This window comes from Thalassophryne amazonica, chromosome 10, assembly GCF_902500255.1.
Source record: "Thalassophryne amazonica chromosome 10, fThaAma1.1, whole genome shotgun sequence".
NCBI classification, from domain to species: Eukaryota; Metazoa; Chordata; class Actinopteri; order Batrachoidiformes; family Batrachoididae; genus Thalassophryne; species Thalassophryne amazonica.
This window is the reverse complement of record NC_047112.1, coordinates 113596782-113621987: the sequence shown is the minus strand read 5'-3', so window position 1 is coordinate 113621987 and position 25206 is coordinate 113596782. Positions and strand designations below refer to the sequence as shown.

Genomic DNA, 25206 nt, shown 5'->3' with positions numbered 1-25206 from the left:
GGGGGGGCTGTTCTGTCTGCAACACCGGCACTCAGAATGTACTGGCTGCACACCGTGTGTGGCTGAGTTCTTTTTCCACCAAAATAATGATCATTATTCCACAAAATCTTTTTTCCACAGATAGTCAAAACAAGTATTTCTAAGTAGGTGTGGAACTCTTCAAGCATTATTCAGTGTTTCATTGCCGGCATCGATGGAACAGTGAGGCACAAAATTTATTTAACGGACGGACATTTGTGGGACTGAAATTGTAAGCAGGTAATGGTGACCATGCCTTTGTTTTTTTGTTTGTTTGTTTGTTTTTTGGGGGGGGGGGTGGGGGGAATAAATAAATAAAAATAAAGGATCACAGCAAGAAAATCCAACGTTCTAATTAAATACAGTTACTTTTTTCACTCTCTTAAATCAACTCCTACTCCAACTGCTACTTCTAGCAGGCCAAACAGGTATTTTAAATCTATTACAGGCCCTGACTATAGGGTAAATCTTGTCATTTTTGCATATACAGTAAAACTTGCATATAATGGATTCAGGTGGACCAGCGAATTTTGTCCGTTATAATCGAAATCTGCTAAAATAAAACCGACAAAATCCGCTGTATGTATAAAACGGACAAAATGTGCTAAATGTATACAACTGACAATATCCCTTATACAGTGAGGAAAATAAGTATTTGAACACCCTGCGATTTTGCAAGTTCTCCCACTTAGAAATCATGGAGGGGTCTGAAGTTTTCATCTTAGGTGCATGTCCACTGTGAGAGACATAATCTAAAAAAAAAATATCCGGAAATCACAATGTATGATTTTTTTATATATATATAATTTATTTGTATGTTACTGCTGCAAATAAGTATTTGAACACCTGTGAAAATCAATGTTAATATTTGGTACAGTAGCCTTTGCTTGCAATTACAGAGGTCAAACGTTTCCTGTAGTTTCTCACCAGGTTTTCATACACTGCAGCAGGGATTTTGTTCCACTCCTCCATACAGATCTCTAGATCTTTCAGGTTTGGAGTTTCAGCTCCCTCCAAAGATTCTCTATTGAGTTCAGGTCTGGAGACTGGCCAGGCCACTCCAGGACCTTGAAATGCTTCTTATGGAGACCCTCCTTAGTTGCCCTGGCTGTGTGTTTGGGGTCATTGTCATGCTGAAGACCCAGCCATGACCCATCTTCAATGGTCTTACTGAGGGAAGGAGGTTGTTTGACAAAATCTCGCAATACATGACCCCATCCATCCTCCCTTCAATACAGTGCAATAGTCCTGTCCCCTTTGCAGAAGAGCACCCCCAGAGTATGATGTTTCCACCAACCGTGCTTCACGGTTGGGATGGTTTTCTTGGGTTCGTTCTCATCCTCTAAACATGGTAAGTGGAGTTGATTCCAAAAAGCTCTATTCTAGTCTCATCTGACCACATGACCTTCTCCCATGCCGCCTCTGGATCATCCAGATGGTCACTGGTGAACTTCAAACGAGCCTGGACATGTGCTGGCTTGAGCAGGGGGACCTTGCTGCCCTGCAGGATTTTAAACCATGACAGCATCATGTTACTAATGTAATCTTTGTGACTGTGGTCCCAGCTCTCTTCAGGTCATTGACCAGGTCCTCCTGTGTAGTTCTGAGCTTTCTCAGAATCATCCTTACCCCATAAAGTGAGATCTTGCATGGAGCCCAGACCAAGGGAGATTGACAGATTCCACTTTCTAATAAATAATCATAACAGTTGTTGTCTTTTACATAGCTGCTTGCCTGTTGTCCTGTAGTCCATCCCAGCCTTGTGCAGGTCTACAGTTTTGTCGCTGGTGTCCTTAGACAGCTCTTTGGTCTTGGCTATGGTGGACAGGTTGGAGTGTGATTGATTGAGTGTGTGAACAGGTGTCTTTTACACAGGTAACAAGTTCAGACAGGTGCATTTAATACAGGTAAAGAGTGCAGAATAAGAGGGCTTCTTAAAGAAAAATTAACAGGTCTGTGTGAGCCAGAATTCTTGCTGGTTTGTAGGGGGTCAAATACTTATTTGCAGCAGTAACATACACATAAATTATTAAAAAATCATACATTGTGATTTCCGGATTTTTTTTTTAGATTACCGTATTTTCCGGACTATAAGTCGCACCGGAGTATAAGTCGCACCAGCCACTTTATCCATTATAAAGAAAAATAAACCATAAATAAGTCGCACCGGAGTATAAGTCGCACCAGCCACTTTATCCATTATAAAGAAAAATAAACCATAAATAAGGTCCACTGGACTATAAGTCCCATGGACATACAGGTATGTTAACATGAAAAGTTCAGATGATAATATTGTGACGGCTACCGTTTTCGGATGCATATTTCACCAGTCGCAACTTGTAATCTGCAGAGTATGACTTTCTTTTTGGTGGCATTTTTTCAGGCCTTCTCCGTTGTCCTGTTATGTTATCAGTAACGTTAAAATTTTTATTTTTCTATGGTAGTCAGAAGTCGCAGGAACAGTCACACAAGCCTCGAGTGCCCTCTCGTGAGCTGCATTTTACCTACGGATATGTTTGTATTTTGCGGACCACATTGCGAGCCGAACCATGCAGCGCCTACCTGCGCAGCTCATGACCGCCCAGCGGTGTTGATCCAGCTCCTTCCAAGTGCAGACGCTAATCCTCCGCTGTCGCTCAGTGCTCCCATGCAGCTCTCAGCGTCAACTCTGCTCACACTGATATCCAAGGGTTGAAGCTGTCTTGTTAGCCGTCCCGGAATAAACACCATGTTCGTCTGCTTCAAACGCTTTTCACAATCATCGACGCCAGCTCCTTCCAAGTGCACACGCTAATCCTCCACCGTCGCTCACCCGGTGCTCCCACGCAGCTCTCAGCATCAACTTAAACACTCTGCTCACATTGATATCCAAGGGTTGAAGCTGTTCTGTTCGCCATGCCGGAATAACAGCAAGCACCGTGTTCGTCAGCTTCACACGCTGTGGGTGAGGTGAGGAATACGCATCCAAAGTTCTGTTCTCTGATTGGTTATCGCGACCAGCGTGAACTATAGGATGGCCGTCATACTACAGTGCCCATGATGCATTGCATTTCCTTTTCCGGTGGCCATTTTAAAACATAGATCGACTCTGTCACGTAAAATTGTTTTGTTACAGTAAATTAATTGAGATCCTACCGGTATATTTTTCATTTATAAGTCGCACCGGAGTATAGGTCACACCCCCGGCCAAAACATGTAAAAAAGTGCGACTTATAGTCCGGAAAATACGGTATGTCTCACAGTGGACGTGCACCTAAGATGAAAATTTCAGACCCCTCCATGATTTCTAAGCGGGAGAACTTGCAAAACTGCAGGGTGTTCAAATACTTATTTTCCTCACTGTATGTATGTAATGGATTAATCAAGAGGCACTGAACGATCTACAGGGAATCCAAAGCACCAATTAGACTTGTGTATTTCCTTGATTAAATGACTTTCAATAGGGGCCTGCCTCATTTCATTGTGGGGTCAAAACTTTCTGAAAAAAAAAATACATGCCTACCCAGTGGTGGGCACACTTCCAATAATCCGATAACAGATAATTATCGAAGATAATATTTTCAGTATCGAATTATCTTTTTAGATAACTTTAAAAAACATTATCGGACCAGTTATCTTCCGATTAATTTTTATCCGATAACTTTTAAACCGATAAACAAAATAAGCAAAGCTGAACAGCGACAAGCATTTTTAAAATTAGTTCAGCACCCACCTGTTAAAAGTTTTGTAACAGGCGCATAGTTATAACCTTTGCAAACAGAAGAAAACTGCTTGTATAAAAAGCATCTCAATCCTCTGCAAACAAAGAAAAAACAGCCCCAAAAGGAAAAAGAAATAAAAAAACATTTCCTTTAACACCATACCGATATGCTCGCAATATGACCTAATTCATCCAGAGGCATACATTTTTAACTTATGGTTCAAATTTTAACCAAACTAATTTTGGACAAGTTATTTAAAATTACTGTCATGTCTGAAGTTTCATAAAGTAAAAATATCAGATATATGTTTTAGTTTTAAAGTAATGTGCTAATTTTTAAGGTTTTGTGAGAACATGCTCTGCCCCGCAGTGCATATTGTGTAGGATGATGTAATCTCAGTACGTCACGACAGGACAAATGCATTTCAGACACTCTGTTCAGACTCCACGGACAACAGCATTAAACTCTAGTGCCTAAAACGCTCTTGAATATATTCTCTGTGTTTATAGACGTTGATGTTTTAATTGCGTTTGTTAAATTCCACGCATTTTAAATGTGAGCAGACAGGGATTATCTAGAATTTGTTTTGAAAGCCTCTACTGCCATCAAGCATCTACTGGCCAGTAGTGTTCATGGCAGTGTCTGGGAACCAATAGATGGCAGTGTTCTATTTATTTTGACCCCGGTTATGTCAGATGATTGTCAAATCAACTTTTTTGCTTTGCAAATGGCTTTTTTTTTTTTTTTTACAAATGAAGTTTAAAAACAAAACTGCAAAATAATAATAATAATAACAATAATAACATTATTACAAGACAGCTCTGCAGTGTTTGCGCAGGCACAGTGCGAATGGTTGGATGCTGCTTGTAGCTTTCAGCAGCAGGATAACCTCACAACGGCCGACCACAATAATATATCAAACAGGTTTGATTCTCATTCGAACATACGATCGGCGATCAGGAGGTGGTCGTCAGATGTTGACCGCAGCTTGAGACTCCATGAACACTACACGATGCAGGACGCACGATTAACCTGAAACTTGGGCCAAAAAATTCCTGCATGAAAAATCATCTCGCACACTGTAAAGCACGTTTTACAACATCAAATGAATGTTGTAAAGAGAGAATGTGGAGAGAATGTGCGCAAACATGCGCACATTCTCTCCACATGCAAAACATTTTCCGATGACACTTCCAGGGCTCTGTAAAAATGCCTGTTTTTACAAATAAAAAAATGGAATATTTTACAAAAGCACATTTAAACACCAACACACGACAGATGTCACATTAACGTGTTGGTTTACATAATGAATGACTGAACCAATCAGTGTTTAGCAGAGGCACGTTTACCCAGAATCCTTTGCGATGTGTCTCTTTGTTACAAAACGTCAGAATTAGTGCATTATTCAACATTAAAAGATATATGTTATATTTTAACTTTGTACAAATGACAGAATTGACATTAATGGAGTTATTCTATCGGTATTAATGTTATTTATAAATCAACACCATAACTCAATATGACTTTATTTTTCAAGACCTCCGCATGACCGGAGCTTTGTCATTGATAGAGAGCTGGCTTTACGGCTGCTCTCAGGGTGCCTCTGTGTTGGGAGGGCTGTAATAAACAAGATCTTCCAGCAGAGGCCGAGTGTTGAAAGAAAAAAGTGTGGTCTCATTGTTTGGGTCTCGGGGTGCTTCTGTGCTCGGAGCGCTGTAGTAAACAAGAGCTTCCAGCAGGGGCAGACTGTTTAAAGTTAAAAGTGTGGTCTTACTGTTTGGTTCTGTTGTTATTTTTAATATTATTAGAAGCTATTAAATTTGTTTTACTAGTAGTTGTAAATGTGCCAGAGATAATATTGGAATTTATCTGTAACTTCCGATACATTTTTGGGTGGTTTATTGTTTTATCTTTATCGAAGATAACTTTTCAGTTATCTGATTATCTGTTATCGAAGTTAATTTTTTGGTTATCTGTGCCCACCACTGTGCCTACCTTAAATAAGCACCAGACATTATGTGCATTAAAAAAGGATTGTATTTGGTCAAGTCACTCTTTTTTCCAAGTTCCCTGTGGAGTGATTCCTTAAAATCCTAAAGCCTGATTTATGCTTCTACAACTCTGTAACCCTGTGGCCATGCAATGACGTCGATGCTTGCATGACCATATTAAAGTTTTCCGTTGCATTGGTGGGCATCTTATTGCAACAGTTTACCACAGGAACATGGCCTTTTTCTGAATCAGTTTATCCATCAATAAGCTCTATTTCTTTATACAATCATCAACCTCCAAACCAGTGTTAGGGTACATGCAGTTTCCCTCCATGAATTGCTGGTCATTTGAGCATCTTTTTAGTTTTTCGAGTCCATGTTGTAAAGTTGGTCATATTTGCAGACTTTTCTGTCAAATATATTTAATCCATTATCGAAATGTAATCAGCTGGTGCTCTGCAAGAGCTTAAAATATGATGGGAGAGAAAGGAATGAAAACATAAAAATGACCAGTCACAGCCCGTGTGGTCTCCGATGTTTAGCAGGCTGCAGAGAGGGTTTCCAGACACGCTGAGGGCTCTGCTCTAACGTTTTTGTCTTCTGGTTCACCACATCCAGTGATATGTGTGTGGAACTTAATACCATATTACAGTGCAGGTAGCAAAACAGCATTTTATTAATAATCGCCGGCCTTGAATTAAGGCCTGCATTGTTGAGGTGCTGGGTCTGAGCATGGTTTGAAAAAAATAAACGCCTGAGAATCAAGGAAATACAGTACCCACTTTCTTCGAATCAACTTGTATCAGTGGACTGTCAGGATACACTGTAATTGCTTCATGGATACAACATGTCATAAGTCATTGGAAACCACAAGTGATGAGGAAGTATAATATTTAATCACACTTTTTTAACCGTATATCAAGCTGAATCTAATGCATTATCAAAGATGTTTAATTTTATTTGGACAATGAATGCTGTGTGGGAATTAAAACATACCTAGGGCCTTGATTCTCTTCACTGATTCCTAGATTTGGGTGCAAAATACCGTATTTTCTGGAGTATGAAGTTGCACATGTCCAAAAATTCCTCTCTGTAAGAGAAAATGGCATATGTAAGTCGCACCAGAGTAATAAGTCACATTTACCACTTCATGCAACAAGAACAAAATAAATTTAATTAGCGCATTATTTATTCATAAATCAAACACAGTGGTATGGAGGCAATCATATGTGAGGTGAACGTGCAACACAATGAAGCGTTTAAAAACCCAGTTTATTATTTAATTCATAGCACAAACACTGCTTTAGTGATCAGAAGATACAAGCTAATTACTGTTGCGTTACCAAGTACAAAACATGAGTAAACTATATCTTTCAGCCACTGAACAGACAGATCATGTGTGAGGTGAACGTGCAATGAAATGTTTGAAAACTCTTTTGTAATACGTTTATAAAAGATAATAAACTCCCTGTTAATTTTTCTTCTTGTTCTTAACAGAGCTGGAGTTTCAAATAACTCCAAATAAGGTTTCTTCCAAATAAGATAAAAAAAAAAAAACTTTTTTCAAAAATGTAGCATTGCAGTTAAAAACATATATATATATGAGGTCTGTTAGAAAAGTATCCGACCTTTTTATTTTTTTCAAAAACCATATGGATTTGAATCACGTGTGATTGCATCAGCCAAGCTTGAACCTTTGTGCGCATGCGTGAGTTTTTTCACGCCTGTCGGTTGCGTCATTCGCCTGTGAGCAGGCTTTGTGTGAGCACTGGTCCACCCCTCTCGTCGTTTTTTTATTGCGAATAAATGTCTGAACGATTTGGAGCATTGCTGCATCATTTTTTTTCCAGAAACTGTGAGAGACCTCCTGGTGGACACCGTTCGGAAAATTAATATGGCTTTCAGGGACGATTTTATAGAGATTACACAGATTAAGGAGTGCTCCAGACGGTTTAAAGACCGCCCACAACTGCTGAGAGCGCGCCGCGCTCCGAGCGCCGATCGACAGGCTCAAACCCCACTGAAACAACCAGATCATTTCCAACGTGAAGGCTTTGTTGATCCGGGATGTCGTCTGACTTTCACAAAAAGGCAGAAGGCGTGGACATCAGCACTTTTTCGGCACATTCCACTGTTACATGAGTTTTTTTCATGGAAAGAAAAGCGGAGGGATGTGCCATGGAGCTGTTCATGACGCGGCACAAAACCACCTCCGTGTTGGTCTCACAGGACGGCTTTCAGGTTGATTTCAGACGGCTGTCGGTTGCTTTTCAGTCGTTTCATTATTCGAGAAATTGAGCATGAGCTGGACATGCCCCAACATGTCCTGTGAGGCTTCATCACGGCGTTGCTTTGCGCCATGCTGGTTGTTTCAGCAGGGTTTGAGCCTGTCGATCCGCGCTCGGAGCGCGGCGCGCTCTCAGCAGTTGTGGGCGATCTTTAAACCGTCTGGATCACTCCTTAATCTGTGTAATCCCCATAAAATCGTCCCTGAAAGCCATATTAATTTTCCGAACGGTGTCCACCTGGAGGTCTCTTACAGTTTCTGGAAATAAATTGACGCAGCAAAGCTCCAAATCGTTCAGACGTTTATTTGCAATAAAAAAAACGACGAGAGGGGTGGACCAGTGCTCACACATGACGCAACCGACAGGCGTGAAAAAACTCACGCATGCGCACGAAGGTTCAAGCTTGGCTGATGCAGTCACACATGATTCAAATCCATATGGTTTTTGAAAAAAAATAAAAAGGTCAGATACTTTTCTAACAGACCTCGTGTGTGTGTGTGTATATATATATATATATATATATATATAAATTTTTCATTATGCATACTAAAAAGAACAGAAGAATTAAAGAACCAGAGGTGTACATAATACAATTACCATTCAGTGTTACTTTTACCAGTAATACAGAGGATTATACAAATTCTGGCCGTCGAGGCAAAATATATGTTCTCCATTTCTCCCAGATTCTGTCAAACTTGACCTTTTGAAGTCTCTTAAATGTAAAGCGTTCCATGACAAATATTGAATGCACAAGATTGTGCCAGTCATCCAGATTTGGAGATAGACTTCCAAGTAATATATTTCCGTGCTGCTAAATTCAAAATTCCAAACAAACATTTTGTGTCTTTATCTGTGTCTACTAAATATGGAAAACCAAATAACAATTCGTCCCAGCCTAAGGTTGTCTGAAAATTTAACATTGCTTTCAATTCAATTTGAACCAAATTCCAAAAAACCAAATTCCAAAAAAATTGTAATAATGGTCATGACCAAAACAAATGGTACAGTTTTACTCCTTGTGCACCACAATTTCTCCAACGATTAGAAGAACCAGAGTGTGAACTTTGTGCTGGAGTGATAAAGCAGTTACAAACATTTCTTAAGAACAAAATACCCCCCCCCCCCCCTTCTTCTTCTCCTTCCTGCTCAACACTGCATCTTTAGTAAACCAAGTAGAAGAAGATAGGTTAAGTGTTTGGGACACCTCCATTTTGTGACACTATGACAGACTGGACTTTATTTGAGTCTCTGTGTATAGAGTCGTCAGCTGTTTGGGAATTTTCTGCTTTATCATTTAATATTTAACCATACATTACCACACATGGATCAGACTTCTTGAACTCAGCACAAACTTATATTTGTGGATTTCTTTTGTCTGTGGAACATTTCCTGAAGTGACTGACAGTGGTTCAACTAATAAAACTGAGTTCAGTTTTAAAGCAGCTCCCCACGGCATGCACCCGTTTTATTTCCGTTTGTTTCTATTCCTTTTCTCTGCTGTGTCCTGCAGCACCACATGAGAACAGATGTCCATTTACTCAGTTTTTTCCCCAACTGCATGCATTACATTTTCTAAAATCATCGTAAATTGGGCATGTTCCCAACTTTATTTCTGTGTGAAGGCTTTCTTTTGGCTTCACCAGTTTTCAGTGAGGGTCAGGTTTTGAGTTGGCACAAGATTTATGCAGGATGCCCTCAATGACATTGCTCCAGATCTGCAGCTGTATAAGGTGAATGGACACGGATGTAAACTTCCAGTTGGCAGTGTTTGTAAGTGCAACTCTGCATCACTTGTACCTGGGCTTCAGGAGAGGCCTTGGGGAGCAACCACAAGAGCTAAATGTTGCTGTGTGCAGAAGAGGGTAAGCCAGGTGTTTCATTGCTTCACTGAAAGGCTGCTGGAAAATCCAGCCACCACCAGCTGTGAGAGCAGCACATGTACACTGTGATGGTACATGCCACCGAAAGCGGAATGTTTTCACATTTTTCTGTTTGCTATCTTGACACTGGTGAACCAAATGTTAATTTATTTGCCTTTAATGTTGAAAGATAAACAGCTGCTGATTGAGATTTAGTGCAAACACCCGTAAGACAGACCCAGCTTGCACAAGCAAATTTATCTCCCTTATTGGAAACCTTCCACTCGCAGGAGATGGTGTCTCTGCAGAATCACACTGGCAGCCACTTAGCACTGCCATCCATTAGTCAGCAATCACCGCTTATGGGAGAAAGGAAAGGCGAAATGTAGACTGGTTTGAAGCCAACCTCCAGCTCATGGAGCCTGTAACCCAGTCTAAAAGAGAAGCACTCATCAGGTGGAAGAAAGATCCGACCCAGCAAAACCTGCTCTCTCTTAGGACGTGCAGGGCTAAATGCCAGGAGGTAGCCAGGAAATGTGCAAACAACTTCTGGCTACAACTGTGTTCGTCAATTGAACATGTATCTCTGACCAGAAATGTCAGAGAAATGTATGAAGGCATCAAGCAGGTCACTGGCCTAAACATAAAGAAAACAGCCCTATTGAAATCAAAAAGTGGTACAACCATTACTGACCCCCAAAAACAAATGGACAGATGGGTTGAGCATTATCTGGAACTCTATTCTACAGAGAATACAGTGTCTGAGGAGGCCATAAACAGCATCCCAGCACTGTCAGTCCTGGAGGAGTTAGACACAGTGCCTACTGCAGCAGAGCTAGAGAAGGCTATTGATGCCCTCACTTGTGGAAAAGCTCCAGGAAACGATGCCATTCCACCAGAGGTAATCAAACAAGGGAAACCAGCACTCCTCCCACATCTCCAAGACTTCCTCTGCCTGTGTTGGAAAGAGGGCACTTTCCACATGAGATGCCTACAAAGGATCCTTGGGATTACCTGGATGGACAGGATCACAAACTCAGAGGTCCTCAGGAGCTCAGGATCTTGGACTATGCACGCAATTCTCAGTGAGCATCGTCTGAGATGGCTAGGCTATGTCTGCTGCATGGACCGAGGCCGCATACCAAAAGATTTACTGTATGGCCAACTTGAGCATGGAACCCGGCAAAAAGGCCGCCCATATCTACCATACAAGGACATCTATAAGAGGGACCTCAGGGCAGCACATATTGACATTGAGTCTTGGGAGAATATCGCCCTAAACCGCACCTTGTGGAGGTCCACCATCAAAACCAGGGTGAGAAGGGCGGAGGAGAATCGCGACAGACTACGAAAGGAAAAGAGAGAAAAGCAAAAAACACAAACAGCTCAGCATACTCAGATGTTTATCTGTGAGGGCTGCAGCAAGGATTGCCATTTGAGAATTGGACTGTACAGTCACCGGAGAACCTGCTGAGGGAGGGGGCGCGTGTCATCGTCTGCTCAGACGGAGGGAGGCCGATGATGAGTGCAGACACCTGCTTTTAAATTGGTTAAAGAGAAAATAAGCTCTAACATCATGAAAAATTGGTTTGAACATTGTGCAAAACACTAAAATGCTGCTTTATCTTTCAAATAAGTAATTTATTTCTCTTTAACACTCCAAAGAACATCTTCTCCTGCCCTCTGCCACAGCAAAAAACTGATGTGATTGCAGCATAAGTGTGACGCTGCCACTGCCACCATAAGATTTAGCCATTCAAGCCTTATTTTGTATTATATTGAAGAAAAGTTAAATTTAATTAGAAAATGCCCAAACATGGCCTATTTTTCTGATGACTGCACCACAGTTGCTTGGTGAAGAAGCAGAAACACTACATAACACAAGACCATCAGTGAATTTATTTCCTGTTATGCACTTAATGTCTCTGTCTTGAAGAATATTGCAGAAGTGTAGTCACTTGTTGTTGTTGTTCAAAGGTTTACTTCTGTGTGCTTACTGATGATCTCTGTACAGGGTCTAGAGATTGTTTTTCGTGTTGGACTTGCCATCCTTCAAATGAACCAAACTGAACTCATCCAGCTCGACATGGAGGGAATGTTACAGGTATAAAGCCACAGTCTTTATATCCAAAACCACGTCCTCTACATAACTTGCCATCCAGTCAGGTCTGTTTTTTTTTTTTTTTTGACTAAAATGTGTCACACTCATGCAAGCACAGTAAATTAAAATGCTGACTTATGAATTAGTTATTTGTGGTCAGAAAAAAAGGCTAAAAATCTGTGTATAAGGTCATTGTTTTCTTTTTGTCCATGGCTCACGCTTCGTTTTTGTTCCAGCACTTTCAGAAGGTCATTCCACGTCAGCTTGACAATGGACCAGACAAGGTCATCCAGGCTGCTTATCAAGTTAAGTACAACACCAAGAAGATGAAAAAGTAAGTACAGCACTGATGTCACCCATTACATGTTTGTTGTCCCTCACCATGAAATAAGGGCAACCATTGAAATGGAGTCTGTCCGTGCGTGTCTGTCCATCACGTTTTGAGGGCTCTATAGATTTCCCTCTTACCCCTTGCATACATAGTACACACCCATACTATATTGTACACAGACACAAATGTGACATCCAGGCTTATGACCTTCCCCCAGATTTATGAAAGGTCATCCCAGATAATGGCTGACAAAGACACCCACCGCCTGACCCCAGATTGTCATTTTATTTCTCTAAGTATCACTTCTACACCTTACATTTGTATTGAACACCTATAGAAAATCATGCATGCTGACTCCATTGACCTGACTGCGTTTGACCTTGTGCTTCAAGGTCAAGTCAAACATGAGAATTAGTGAGAAAAAAAGACACCGCCTGACCCCAAGAGAAATGGTTACTTTCAATTTTATGTGCACGTTTTGGTCTGAAGTAATCATTACACTTAACAGTACACATGCACTTCAGTTTCAGCAGTGATTTGTACTCTTCCCTGAAATTGCCTTTGTCTGGCATATCATTCTATAGAAACTCATGTTTTCAATGCCCACAATTATCTGTTAACACCTGCATGAACACATCACATGTACATGCCAGCATAATAGATTATGCTTTTCCTTTCACCAAAGCCATCTCAAAATGTGCATCGTGATGTGGTTGATGATTGACTGCTTCAAAAAGAAGCCAGGCTACTGTGGTGGATGAACAGTAAGCAGCTGGTACTCAATCCTCAGTACCCCTTAGTTATACTGCAACTGCATTTAGAGGATAGAGAGGGGAGTTTTGAATCCAGAGGATGCTTGATTCAGTTCCCATTCAGACAGGAAAGTGACTAAGGTGCCCTTCATCTAGGGGTGGGGGAAATAATTCTTAAATGCATCGTGATGTGGATGTGGAAGATTCTGAATCACTTCACAAATGTGAATAATCGATTGTATAAACATTGATTGTGGGGGTTGGAGCGTAGCTGCTGACAACCATTAACAAGCACTTTTCACCTTTCTTATATAAATCTGTGTTTTGTCTTTTACTCAAGTGATTTTTTTTTGAACCGGTAATGTGCCTTTTATTTAAGTGCATTTGCACATACAGCTTTGTTGGAGCATCTTTCTTCGTAGATACCGGAAGAGACGACATGTGGAGCAGCTGCAGCTTCTGCGCTATGTGTGTAAAGGAAAAAAACGTAACTGCCTAATACACCTACAGTGCATCTGGAAAATATTCACAGCACTTCACTATTCCCACATTTTTTTATGTTACAGCCTTATTCTCAAATGAATGAAATTTTTTTTCAAAGTTCTACACACAATGCACACACCTGTCTACATATAAGGTCCCACAGTTGACAGTGCATGTCAGAGCACAAATCAAGCATGAAGTCAAAGGAATTGTCTGCAGACCTCAGAGACAGGATTTTGTTTTGAGGGACAAATCTGGGGAAGGGTACAGAAACATTTCTACTGCTTTGAAGGTCCCAGTGAGCACCAGTGATGCCGGTAACGTGTTACTCTAATCTGGCCACTTTTTTCAGTAATGAGTAATCTATTGCGTCAATATTTCTAAATCAGTAATGACAATAAAGTTACTTCTCTAAGTCACTATCCATTAGTATTTTGTATTTTTATACAGTATAAGTCGGGGTGCCGGACTGGTCGATTGTAAAGATAGTGTAGGTCGTGGCAGAATTAAAACTGGCCCGTGGGCAGAGCAGCTTTGCATTGATAAACACAGCTGTCTCTCAAAGCGCTGTGACAGCAGCACAACTGCACTGAGCTTTACCAAGACATTTTTAGGCTTTTTTTTTTTCTTTAAAACTCCATGCAGCTCTGTGCGTGCCCCCAAAAAACAGCTGAAGACCTACAGTGTGTTAACAACAAATACTAGTGCTGCTTTTCCACCCAAATGGGCCTTACGACATGACGTAAAAAACTCAGATAAAACTTTCTTACCTGTCAATCTGGTCATGCTTTCTGCATAAATACGCATTATTCATTATTCGCAAACCAGGTGCGAATACAGATGGAAAGGGAGTGTTGGGGGGAACGCGGCATCCCCACAACACCCCTAGATTAAAGGTCCGCTTTTGATGACATTTTATCATACTACTACTACTATTTATAATAATAATAATAATAATAATAATAATTTCAACAACTAAAATATTTAGAAAGAATTTTAAATGTTAGAAAAGTGGTAGAAAAAATGTAATTGTTACATTTATAAACAATGTAGGTTATAAATTCAAATTTTTACTGTTACTGTGCTGTCAGCAGTTAAATATGAGGTGAAGAAAGATGGTTTTTATTTTATTTTATAATATGTTCATTGAAGTCAAGAAAGACTGACTTTATTTTATGTTTTGACGGGCCAGACGGCACCAAGTGATCGGACACAAATGCAGGATTCAGGTCTCAGCTTCACAGAGTTCAATGTCAGGACTTGCGTGAGTCGGTACACAAAAAGACAGTCCAAAAATATCAACAGTAACCGAAGCATTTGGCAGAGACAGAATCCAGAAACAGGCAGACAGGTCGATACACGATAAAGCAAAAACAGGACTGTGAAAACTCTGAAGACAAACGCTCGCATGAGGCACAAGGCACAACAATCTCGCAAGTGAGAGAGGAAGCAGGTTTGACTAATAAAGGGGATGTGATCAGGGTAAATGCACCACAGGTGTGAGAGGAAAGATCCAGAAAGAGGCGTGGCCACAGGAAGGGCAGACAGGAGGGAAATGCCCAACACCAAACAATACAAAAGAAATCCAGCCACCAAAACCCCAGTGCAAAACTAAATGCAAACCCAAAGCAATAAACAATAACCCCCCCCCCCCCCCCCCCCACAGACCCAATCATGACATCACCCCCGCCCCACGGCCGGCACCGTACTGCCCAGGAACCCCAGAAAGCGAGGCATGAAAGTCACGGATGAGAGCTGGATCCAGGATGAAGCGGGACGGCACCCAGGAACGCTCCTCAGGACCGTAGCCCTCCCAATCCACCAAGTACTGCATGCCACGGGCCCAACGACGAGCAACCAGGAGACGGCGGACAGAGAAGGCGGGACCGCCACCCACAAACCGGGAGGGCGGCGGGGAATGGCTAGTCCTCACAGGTTTCACCCGACTCACGTGGAATGTAGGATGGACCCGCAATGCCCCAGGGAGACGCAGATGAACAGACACAGGGTTGATCACCCCAGGGTGATCAACCCTGGTGGGAAAGCGACCCACAAACCTGGGCGCGAGCTTGCGAACTGTCCCCCGAAGCGGCAGATCCCGGGTCGACAACCAAACTCGCTGGCCGGGCACATAGGGAGGCGTGGGAGAACGATGGCGGTCCGCTGCTGCCTTGTATGAGGAGGAGGTCTTGAGCAAGGTTCGCCGAGCCCGGACCCAGATCCTCCTGCAGCGCTGGATGAGAGCTAGTGCAGAGGGGACAGAAGAAGATGAGTCCGTGGAAGAAAACAGGGCTGGCTGATAACCGTGTACCACATGGAACGGGGAATAACCGGTGGCAGAGGTCAGAAGTTGGTTATGGGCCAATTCCACCCAATGAAGTTGTGCAGCCCAATTTGATGGACTGTGGGATGCTAGAATGCGAAGTCCCTTCTCCAGTTCTTGATTATCACGTTCGACCTGGCCTGTGGATGATACCCGGATGTAAGACTAGCTGTTGCACCGATCAATTTGCAAAAGTCAGCCCAGAAATGGGACACAAACTGAGGGCCCTGGTTGGACACTATATCCTGCGGAAATCCATGCAGCTTAAACACGTTCTGAAGCAGAACCTTGGCGGTCCTCTTGGCTGTGGGGAGTTTAGGGCGACATAGTATTTAGGTTCCACTTAAAATGTCAGGACGTACTTGTTTACTTTGTTACTGTTAAAAATGCACTTCCAATAAAGTGAGAATTGACAAAACTGGTTATCATTTTCCTGTTGAGGTGGCAAGGGGATGTCGTCAACAGCTGCTGAAAGTAAAGAATAAAGTAATTAGTAATCTAACTTAGTTACTTTTAAAGTTGAATAATCAGTAAAGTAGTGAAGTTATTTTTTCAAAGAGTAATCAGTACTGATTACATGCCAGCATGTAATCAGTAATCCAGTAATCCAATAATTACAGTATTGCAGTATTACAGTAATCCAGTAATCCAATAAACTACATGTTATTGGATTACTTTTTCAAACTGTAGCAACAGTGATGAGCACAGTGGCCTCCATCACCCATAAATGGAAGACGTTTGGATCCACCAGGACTCTTCTTAGAGCTGGCCATCTGTCTAAACTGAGCGATCGGGGGGAAGGGACTTGATCAGAGAGGTGACCAAGAACCTGATGGTCACTCTATCAGAGCTCCAGCATTCCTCTGTGGAGAGAGGAGAACCTTCAAGAAGGACAATCACCTCTGCATCGTGCTGTGGGGATGTTTTTCAGTGGCAGGAACTGGGAGACTAGTCAGGATTGAGGGAAAGATGAATGCAACAATATAAAGCTACATCCTAGGTGAAAAGCTGCTTCAGCGCGCTTTTGACCTCAGACTGGGGCGACGGTTCATCTTTTAGCAGGACAATGACCCTGAGCGCACAGCCAAGATATAAAAGGAGTGGCTTCAGGACAACTCTGTGAATGTCCTTGAGTGGCCTAGTCAGAGCCCAGACCTGAATCTGATTGTACATCTCTGAAGAGATCTGAAAATGGCTGTGCACTAATGCTTCCCATCCAAGATGATGGAGTTTGAGAGGTGCTGCCAGGAGGAATGGGCAAAACTGCTCAAAAATGGGTGCACCAAGCTTATGGCATCATATTGAAGAAGACTTGAGGCTGTAATTGCTGCCAAAGGTGCATCAGCAAAGTACTGAGCAAAGGTTGTGAATACATATTTACATGCAAGTTCTTAGTTTTTTATTTGTAATAAATTTGCAAAAAAAAAAAAAAAAAATGTCATTATGGGGTGTTGTGAGTAGAGTATTGAGGGGGGAAAAAAGTATTTTACTCCAACTTGGAATATACTGTATTTGAATATACTGAATATACTGTATTTGGAATATACTGTAAAATTGTATAAATTCTACTTGCCACTGCCCCACGTTGGGCGCCAGTTTTGTTTGGGGAAAAAACACCTTCCTACAAAAATAACCTTTACTCAAAACATAGAAAATCTCAGGTTTCCCCTCGTGAGTCTGTGGGCAGTGCAAATAGAATACACAGACAACAATAATTTAAATTCAAGTTAATCCTACCAGGTTTATTAAAACAGCAGAGCAGATCAGTCGTCAAAAATCATTTATCTTTGAGCAAAAATGGGTTCAGAATGCATACACATCTTTAATGCCACAAAAACCGATACCCACAGCATGTGCAGCAAAAAGAACACTCTTCTTTCAAAAACAGAGTTTTTTAAGCTTGCAGTTCAGAAATCTGTCCGGGCTCCCAGTCCCACACGTCCTCAGTCTCATGTAAATATGTAACTCCATGAAGTCCATAAAGCAGGCATTGTTGTTAATTCTTAATGTCCAACGTTGTGATGGGAACTGATTTGATAAGTGCCCTGGGTGCAGAGATTGCCAGTACATACACCCCCAGTTTCTGACTTTTGTGGCAAAGTGTAACAAATTAATTAAAGAATCACTGTTTTCTTGTTTTCAGCTCCGTATGAGAACAGGTTCATGTGTTCAGTTCAGTGGCATTAATGTCTCTACAGACACTTTCAAGGTTGTCTCCCCGATAACACATAATGCAGTCATTGTTCTTCCCTGTGGAAACAAAGTTCTTTCACAGTCAAAATATCAAATCACTCACATTTTACAGAATGCAGAAGCAGCAATTAATTTTGAACAATACAGTCATTCAACTGTTCATTATTGATCAGCATAGTTCAAACATAAATGTACAAACCATTTGATTACAAACAGAGGCAACAACAATATTATTTGCAGCACACAGCTTGACCTCATGACCTTTGAACATATGAAACATCATGTCAGGCATTAGTCATGACTTTATTAAAATGGTCAATGTCTGACATGTTTTAAACCAACATGTTACACCCGACTTAAGCACGTTATTTATGAAAACCTTAAACCAAAACACTTTACTGATTTGAGAGTCAACAAATCTGTCAGCAGTTCAACCTGTTCAACACAATTCATCATAAGCACATATTTCAATCATTAATCAAACCGTATAATATTGTATCATTTCAAAACCATCATAAATCAGTTGAACACCTGTCAAAGCATAGGCATACACATTTTCATTCATTTGACATCATGATAAAACCCTTAAACACATTATGGCACAAGTATACACTCTATTCAACTTCATTCATTCAATACAATATCTAGTTCATTTAAACCTGCATGGTGTACATACTTTTAAATATTTGTTACTTTTTGAAGATAATGAACACAAAACCTTTTATTCAGTTTGGTAACTTTTAGCATTGTTAGCATGCAAAGCTAATTATGAGTAAAATAGCATATATTTTCATTTATTCTTAACAATTTCCCCCTTTTGTCCACAGTTAAACTATGGACAACACCTTACATACATTCATTAACTTCTTATAGTTCATCTACTTCCCCAGGATTAATTCCCAACACAAGTAGCTGACTAGCAATTGTACCATCAATGAACTTGGTAATCAGAGTTCTAAGGCATGGAACAACACAACATACAATCAATGTCATTACTAAGAACACAAACAAAAATATCATAGCCATCTTGATCATCCATTATCTCCAACCTCCTGAAAATAACCAGTTAAAAAATCCCCCTTTGTTTTGCACATATCCCTTTTCAGTTGCATCCTGAGTTTGAGTTAGATTAGCTTTGGCTTGAGCAATGACACCACTGTCACCTGAATTGTCTGGAATGAATGTACAACAGTCAGGTCCCACAATTACCTTCAACCAGATCCAATCTCCTGGATCTACTTTATTCCCCACAGGTCCCTGTGGAGGATTCCCTTCTCGTTGCTGCACCTGGAACGAGAGCAAGGCTACCAATGCAGTTAGTAGCAAATAATTGGTAGTATGTTGTATTTGGTTAACATCTAGTGGTGTCCCCCTTATGCCAGTGGCAGCTGGATTGGGAAAACGCCTTCCTATGTAAAGTTCATGCAGGGAGAATCCTGTTGATGAGTTAATAGAAGCCCTGATAGCCATCAAGGCAATTGGCAATGCCTGTACCCAGGTCGGCTTTGAGTCAGCACAAATTGTAGCCAGCTTCTCCTTTAGGGTCCGATTTGCTCTCTCCACCGGTCCTTGGGACTGTGGGTGATAAACGGAGCCAAATCTGTGTTTAATGCCCATACTTTTCTCAACTCTAGCCAAATCTTCATTTTTGAAATGTGAACCATTGTCTGATCTGATTGATCTTGGAAACCCATGTCTAGGTATGAACTGATTGATCAGATATTTTCACACTGATGCAGCATCTTCCTTTTTGGTGGGGATGGCCTCTACCCACTTTGTATAGCAATCAACAATGACCAGCAAGTACCTGTAACCTTGAGTTCGGTTTTCTGGGCCCATGTCTGTGTAATCAATTACTATGTCCTGAAAAGGAGCAGTTGGTACCAGATATGACCCCATTGTGCGGGTCATGCCTGGACATACCTTGCAGTTTTCCAGTTGATGTTTAATTAGTTCAGTTAGTCTGGGATGCCACCAGTGTTTTGACACAATTTTTTCTCTGTCTGCCTTCTTGACAAATGAGCCATACCATGTGCTCCATCAATTATGATATGTGCCAATGCTGATGGTAAGCAGATTCTCCCATCAATAAATCTCCAAAGTCTGTCCTTTTCTATTGCTCCATATTGTTTCCACACTGATTTTTCATATGCTCCTGCATCATCTTGCATTTCAAATACATCCCACTTTGTTAATGTATGTTCTTGCAACTCTGCTTCTCCCTCTTCTGAGTACATAATTAACTCTCCTTGGTACCCTGCAGCTGCCTTTGCGGCCTTTGCTGTCTGATTGTTTCCTTCATAGACATTTACTGCTTGGTCTTTTGAATGTCCTCTGCATTTTACTGCAGCCAGTTTGTTAGGTCCCATCATGGCTTCTGCCAGGTGAGTCACTATGTCATAATGTTTTACAGGTTGTCCTGCTGCTGTCAGAAAGTCAGTCCTGTACCATCTTGCCAACTCATAGTGAACTACACCATAAGCATAGGCAGTCAGTGTAGATTGTCACATTTTCACCTTTTGAATGTTTTAGCACTTCAGCTAATGCATGTAATTCTGCTCTCTGCGCGGATGGCTTGTTGAGGATCTGTCCTGATGTTACTGTCCTGAATGTCCCTGAGTTTGGGTAGAGTTCAGCTACAGTGAATCCTGCCTTAAGCCCTTCTATTGGGCTTCTCCAGCAGCATCCCTTTGTGAACAGAATCCTTGTTGCTCCCAACAGTGGTTCTGCTTGTAAATCCTGCCTTAATTTCACATCTGCTTCCACTTTAGTGGAAGCAGATGTGGAAGCAGATAGTTAGGGCTGGATCAGGTGACCCTGAACCATCCCTTAGTTATGCTGCTATAGACGTAGACTGCTGGGGGGTTCCCATGATGCACTGTTTCTTTCTCTTTTTGCTCTGTATGCACCACTCTGCATTTAATCATTAGTGATTGATCTCTGCTCCCCTCCACAGCATGTCTTTTTCCTGGTTCTCTCCCTCAGCCCCAACCAGTCCCAGCAGAAGACTGCCCCTCCCTGAGCCTGGTTCTGCTGGAGGTTTCTTCCTGTTAAAAGGGAGTTTTTCCTTCCCACTGTAGCCAAGTGCTTGCTCACAGGGGGTCGTTTTGACCGTTGGGGTTTTACATAATTATTGTATGGCCTTGCCTTACAATATAAAGCGCCTTGGGGCAACTGTTTGTTGTGATTTGGTGCTATATAAAAAAATTGATTGATTGATTGATTGACTTTTTCTTCACATCTGTGTGCGGGTAGAGGATCCATAGTGTCGGCCATATTTACACCTTCAGTGCTGTAGGTGATGTGTGGCTGCAACAAAATGCCTTCTAGTCTGGTTTGTCTTAGGCTGTTTTTGTGATTGCTTTAGTCACTGCTACTGCATGTTTTGTGCATGGAGGTTGTCCTTGTTCCACTGAGTCAAGTTTTGAACTGTAATACATTAGTACCTTTCTCTCACCCCCTTTTTCTGATATAGGGAAGCATTAACAACTCCCCCTTTTTCAGAAACATTCAGGAAGAAGGGATCATCATAATTGGGTACAGCCAAGGAGGCTGCTTTTGCTAAATGTTGTTTCACCTGAATAAACTGTTGCTCTGCTTCTGTAGTCCAGTTCAGAGCTGCTTTCAGGTTTCTGTGCCCTTTTTCTTTTACCAGTCCCCTCAGGAGTGCAGTGTTGTCCACATAGGATGGTACATAATTTCTGCTGTATCCAATCAGTCCCCAAAATGACAGCATTTCTTTCACTGTTTCGGGTCGTTTGTGATGCAGAATAGTTTCCAGCTGTCCGGAGGAAACTGATTTACCAGCAGCAGAGATTACTCTGCCCAGGAATGAAACCTGAGGTCTTGCCACTTGTAGTTTGGCCTTACTGACCTTGAAACCTTTGTCTGCTAATGTTTGCAGGACGATGCGTGTAGCTTCCAAACAGGAGCTGTCTGATTCAGCTGCAATAAGGATGTCATCCACATACTGGACAAGGAGCACTCCACAGGGCAGCTGTACATCTTTAATCAGCTGTTTGAGAGCATGATTAAATAAACCTGGAGACAATACAAATCCCTGTGGCAGAGAAGTGTATGTGTATTGCTTTCCCAAATATGTGAATGCAAAAAAATCTGTGGAGTTGAACCGACAAAGGAACACTAAAAAACGCATTTGCCAGATCAATTACTGTGAAGAACTTATGTTTTGGCGTTAGCAGTGACAAGGCTGTGTACGGATTAGGAACAGGGAGGCACTTTGTCTGAATGATGTCGTTAATATGTCTCAAATCATGCACCATGCGGTATTTGTCTGTCTGTGTTTGGTTTTGGAACAGATAAAATAGGAGTGTTGTAGTCAGATTCAGTCTTGATCAAAACACCGGAGTCAATTAGCCCTTCAATAGTGGTCTTTATGCCTTGTGCAGCCGCGTCTGAAATGGGATACTGTGGAATCCAAACAGGTGGACCAGGTTTGACCTCAAACATAACAGGTGGCACATCAATACGTGCAACATCTGTTGGAGAGGTGGCCCACAATTTCTGGGGCATGCTGTCCAACAGAGGTATGGTATTCTCATGGTCAGTTTGTTCGGCACCATGATGTCGTTCCAAAAACCGTTTCTCCAAAAATACACTATCACGTAAGGACCAAGGAATGTAGTAGGCTTTCTGGGACGGTGAGTACTTGACTTGGGGCAACTGAGAGTTCTGCCAGTCCGTAGTTTCTTTTAGCCTCTTAGTCATGGGACCCAATTCTTTGGCTTGGTGTCCACATTGCAATGCAAGCGAGACATGAGGGCAAGAAACATCAGAGTGCAAACCACTCATTTTGTTCTGCATCTAGTTCCACCAATGCAACAACCCATAAGAGACAATGAACCAACATGTCTGGTCAAGCTGCTCTTGAAATGCTTCATCATACACAAGGTCAGTTTGCCTGGTGTAATTTAGGGTGACATGAAAAGGGTCTGGTGGAGGAACATAAGGCTGGAGAGACTTGATCCAGGGCTCCCACTTACGATAGAAAGTCAATATGCCTGTGGCCGTGGCAGATTCTGAACAAAGCTGTCCCAATAGATCTCAGCATGTTCGTTGGGTATAGTGGGTGCAGTGTCAGGTTGCAGCAACATCATCCCTCCATTGAGCTGGGAGTGGCAGGGCAACACTTTGCCATCTCTCAGAGTCACTATAGTCCCAGCCTTTGAACAGGACACTTCCATACCACACTTTACCATGATGTCTCTTCCCAAAAGATTGACAGGACAGTCTGTTGATGCCAGAAACTCATGCATGAATCTCTGGCTCCCCATAGTCACTTGAACTGGCACAGTTCTTGGTATAGCCGCAGATTTCCCAGAGAACCCCTTGACCCTCACAGCAGTAGAGGATAGTGGAATATTGGAGTCAGCCTTGGTCAGCGTGGAGTAGGTCGCACCAGTGTCCACCATGAAATCCACTTCCCTGTTGTTCACAGACACGGTCAGCATGGGAGGGGCTAAGGCTCCCTGCGTAGGGTTCTCTAGGCCTCCCTATTGAGGAAACTGGCCTCCTTGTGGTGACCAGAAGGGATTGCCAGCTGATGGCGCCATGTCCTGTTGGGGATGCTGTACATAATCCTGGGCAGCTTGTGAGCAGTTCTTAGCCCAGTGTCCTGGTTGACCACAGTTGTAACACACGCCTTGTTGTGGTCCACCCTGACCTGTCCCTCTTCCCCTCATAGAACCTCCTCGACCCCCACATCCTGTTCGCGGGTGGAAACAGCCTCTACCTTTTCCACCCCTATTTTGATTCATGCCTGATGGCCATTGCTGTTGGCCCGGCCATGGAGGTGGTGGTACATAAGGTGGCTATGGCCAGTTCTGTCCAAAGGCCCCAGCCACAGGTTGTGGCACTTGAGCCATCTGAAGCTGATCTGAACCATTTTTATCCTTTTTGCTGATTTTGGCTTCAGCTTCTTTGAGTTACATTTTGAGCAACTTCAGTTCCATGTTTGTTTTCTCACTCTGGTCTTCTGCTTGCCTTACATTGAAATTTTTCAGGAAGTGTATCACATGTAACTTCCATCTATCCATTAGCATGACAGAAATCTCAGGTGTGCTGTCCAATTTAGCCTTTACAGGAGCAGGGAGACCAGAAAACAGAGCCTGTTTAAACAGGATCTGTGCACCAGTGTCACCTGCACCTGGATGTCGGCCAGTTAAGTCAATCCAATGATTTACGGCTCTTTGAATGAATCCTTCAGGGGACTCATCTTCTTTTGGTGAGTAAGAGGCTGTGCCAGATGTTATATTGTAAGGGTATTTATCTCTGAATGCAGCATAATACTCGCGCCTTACATTATCAAATGGCATATCATCAGGAAATGTGGTAATTTTGGCTGCTTCTTCCAGTACCACGCTTTCATTTCTGGATGCACAGACTGCCACCAGAACGCGCACATCACCCAATGCTAAATACATACCTCCTGTGAGGTCATCCAATTGCCTGATCCAGGGGCCTGCACCCCTAGACAGGGGTGGTAGCCTATCTTTGATTGCAAACATGTCACGTCTTTTCCAGGCTTGATAGACCTGGCGTCCTCTTACTCCTTCAAACAATGGTGCATTCAGAGGAGTTTGTAAATCAGTTTCACTTAATGCAGTGTTTTTGGTCTTTTATCTAGTCACCATGGGAAGACTTACAGCTGTCAGGTTGTGATGAAATTTTTTACTGGACTCTGTCTCATGGGTGTGTTTATCACTATTTACCACTAGGGAGCAGCAGTCGGCCATTTGAGATCTAGCATCAATGTTTTGAGACTCATTTTGATCAGCTTCCTTTCCCTCACTGTCCTCATCTGTTAGATGTATGAGATTTAACTTTTCCTCTTGTCTCCCCCTGTCTCGTGCTTTCTTGTGGCAGTATTTTTCTTCTTCAGTATCTCTGAGTATCTGTTTATTGTCCTCCAGAGACAACTCATTGAGTCTTTTAGATAGTTTTTCTAACCCTCTTTGTGGTTTGTATAATCTGTACACCTTTGGATCCTTTATTTTCACCACTCCAGAAACAGGGGGTGGACTTCCACATTGGTTGACGTCCTCACTGTGAGTCAATTTTGTATTGTTTCATGTGTTTGAGACGTTGTTTTTCTAATTTCTGATACATTTTCTCATGTACTTTCTCCTCACATTTATGTTTATTGT

At 42.1% G+C, this 25206-nt stretch overlaps 1 protein-coding gene across 4 annotated transcripts in view; it reads left to right on the top strand.

Moving 5' to 3' along the window:
• The window catches only part of evi5b (ecotropic viral integration site 5b), a 226825-nt gene that overhangs the window by 99348 nt on the left and 102271 nt on the right, over positions 1-25206 (top strand). For all 4 annotated transcript variants that reach the window (XM_034180724.1, XM_034180723.1, XM_034180722.1 and 1 more), the window contains exons 7-8: positions 11872-11961; positions 12195-12292. In XM_034180724.1, the coding sequence (XP_034036615.1) occupies positions 11872-11961; positions 12195-12292 (188 nt within the window). The remainder of the gene's footprint in view (positions 1-11871; positions 11962-12194; positions 12293-25206) is intronic.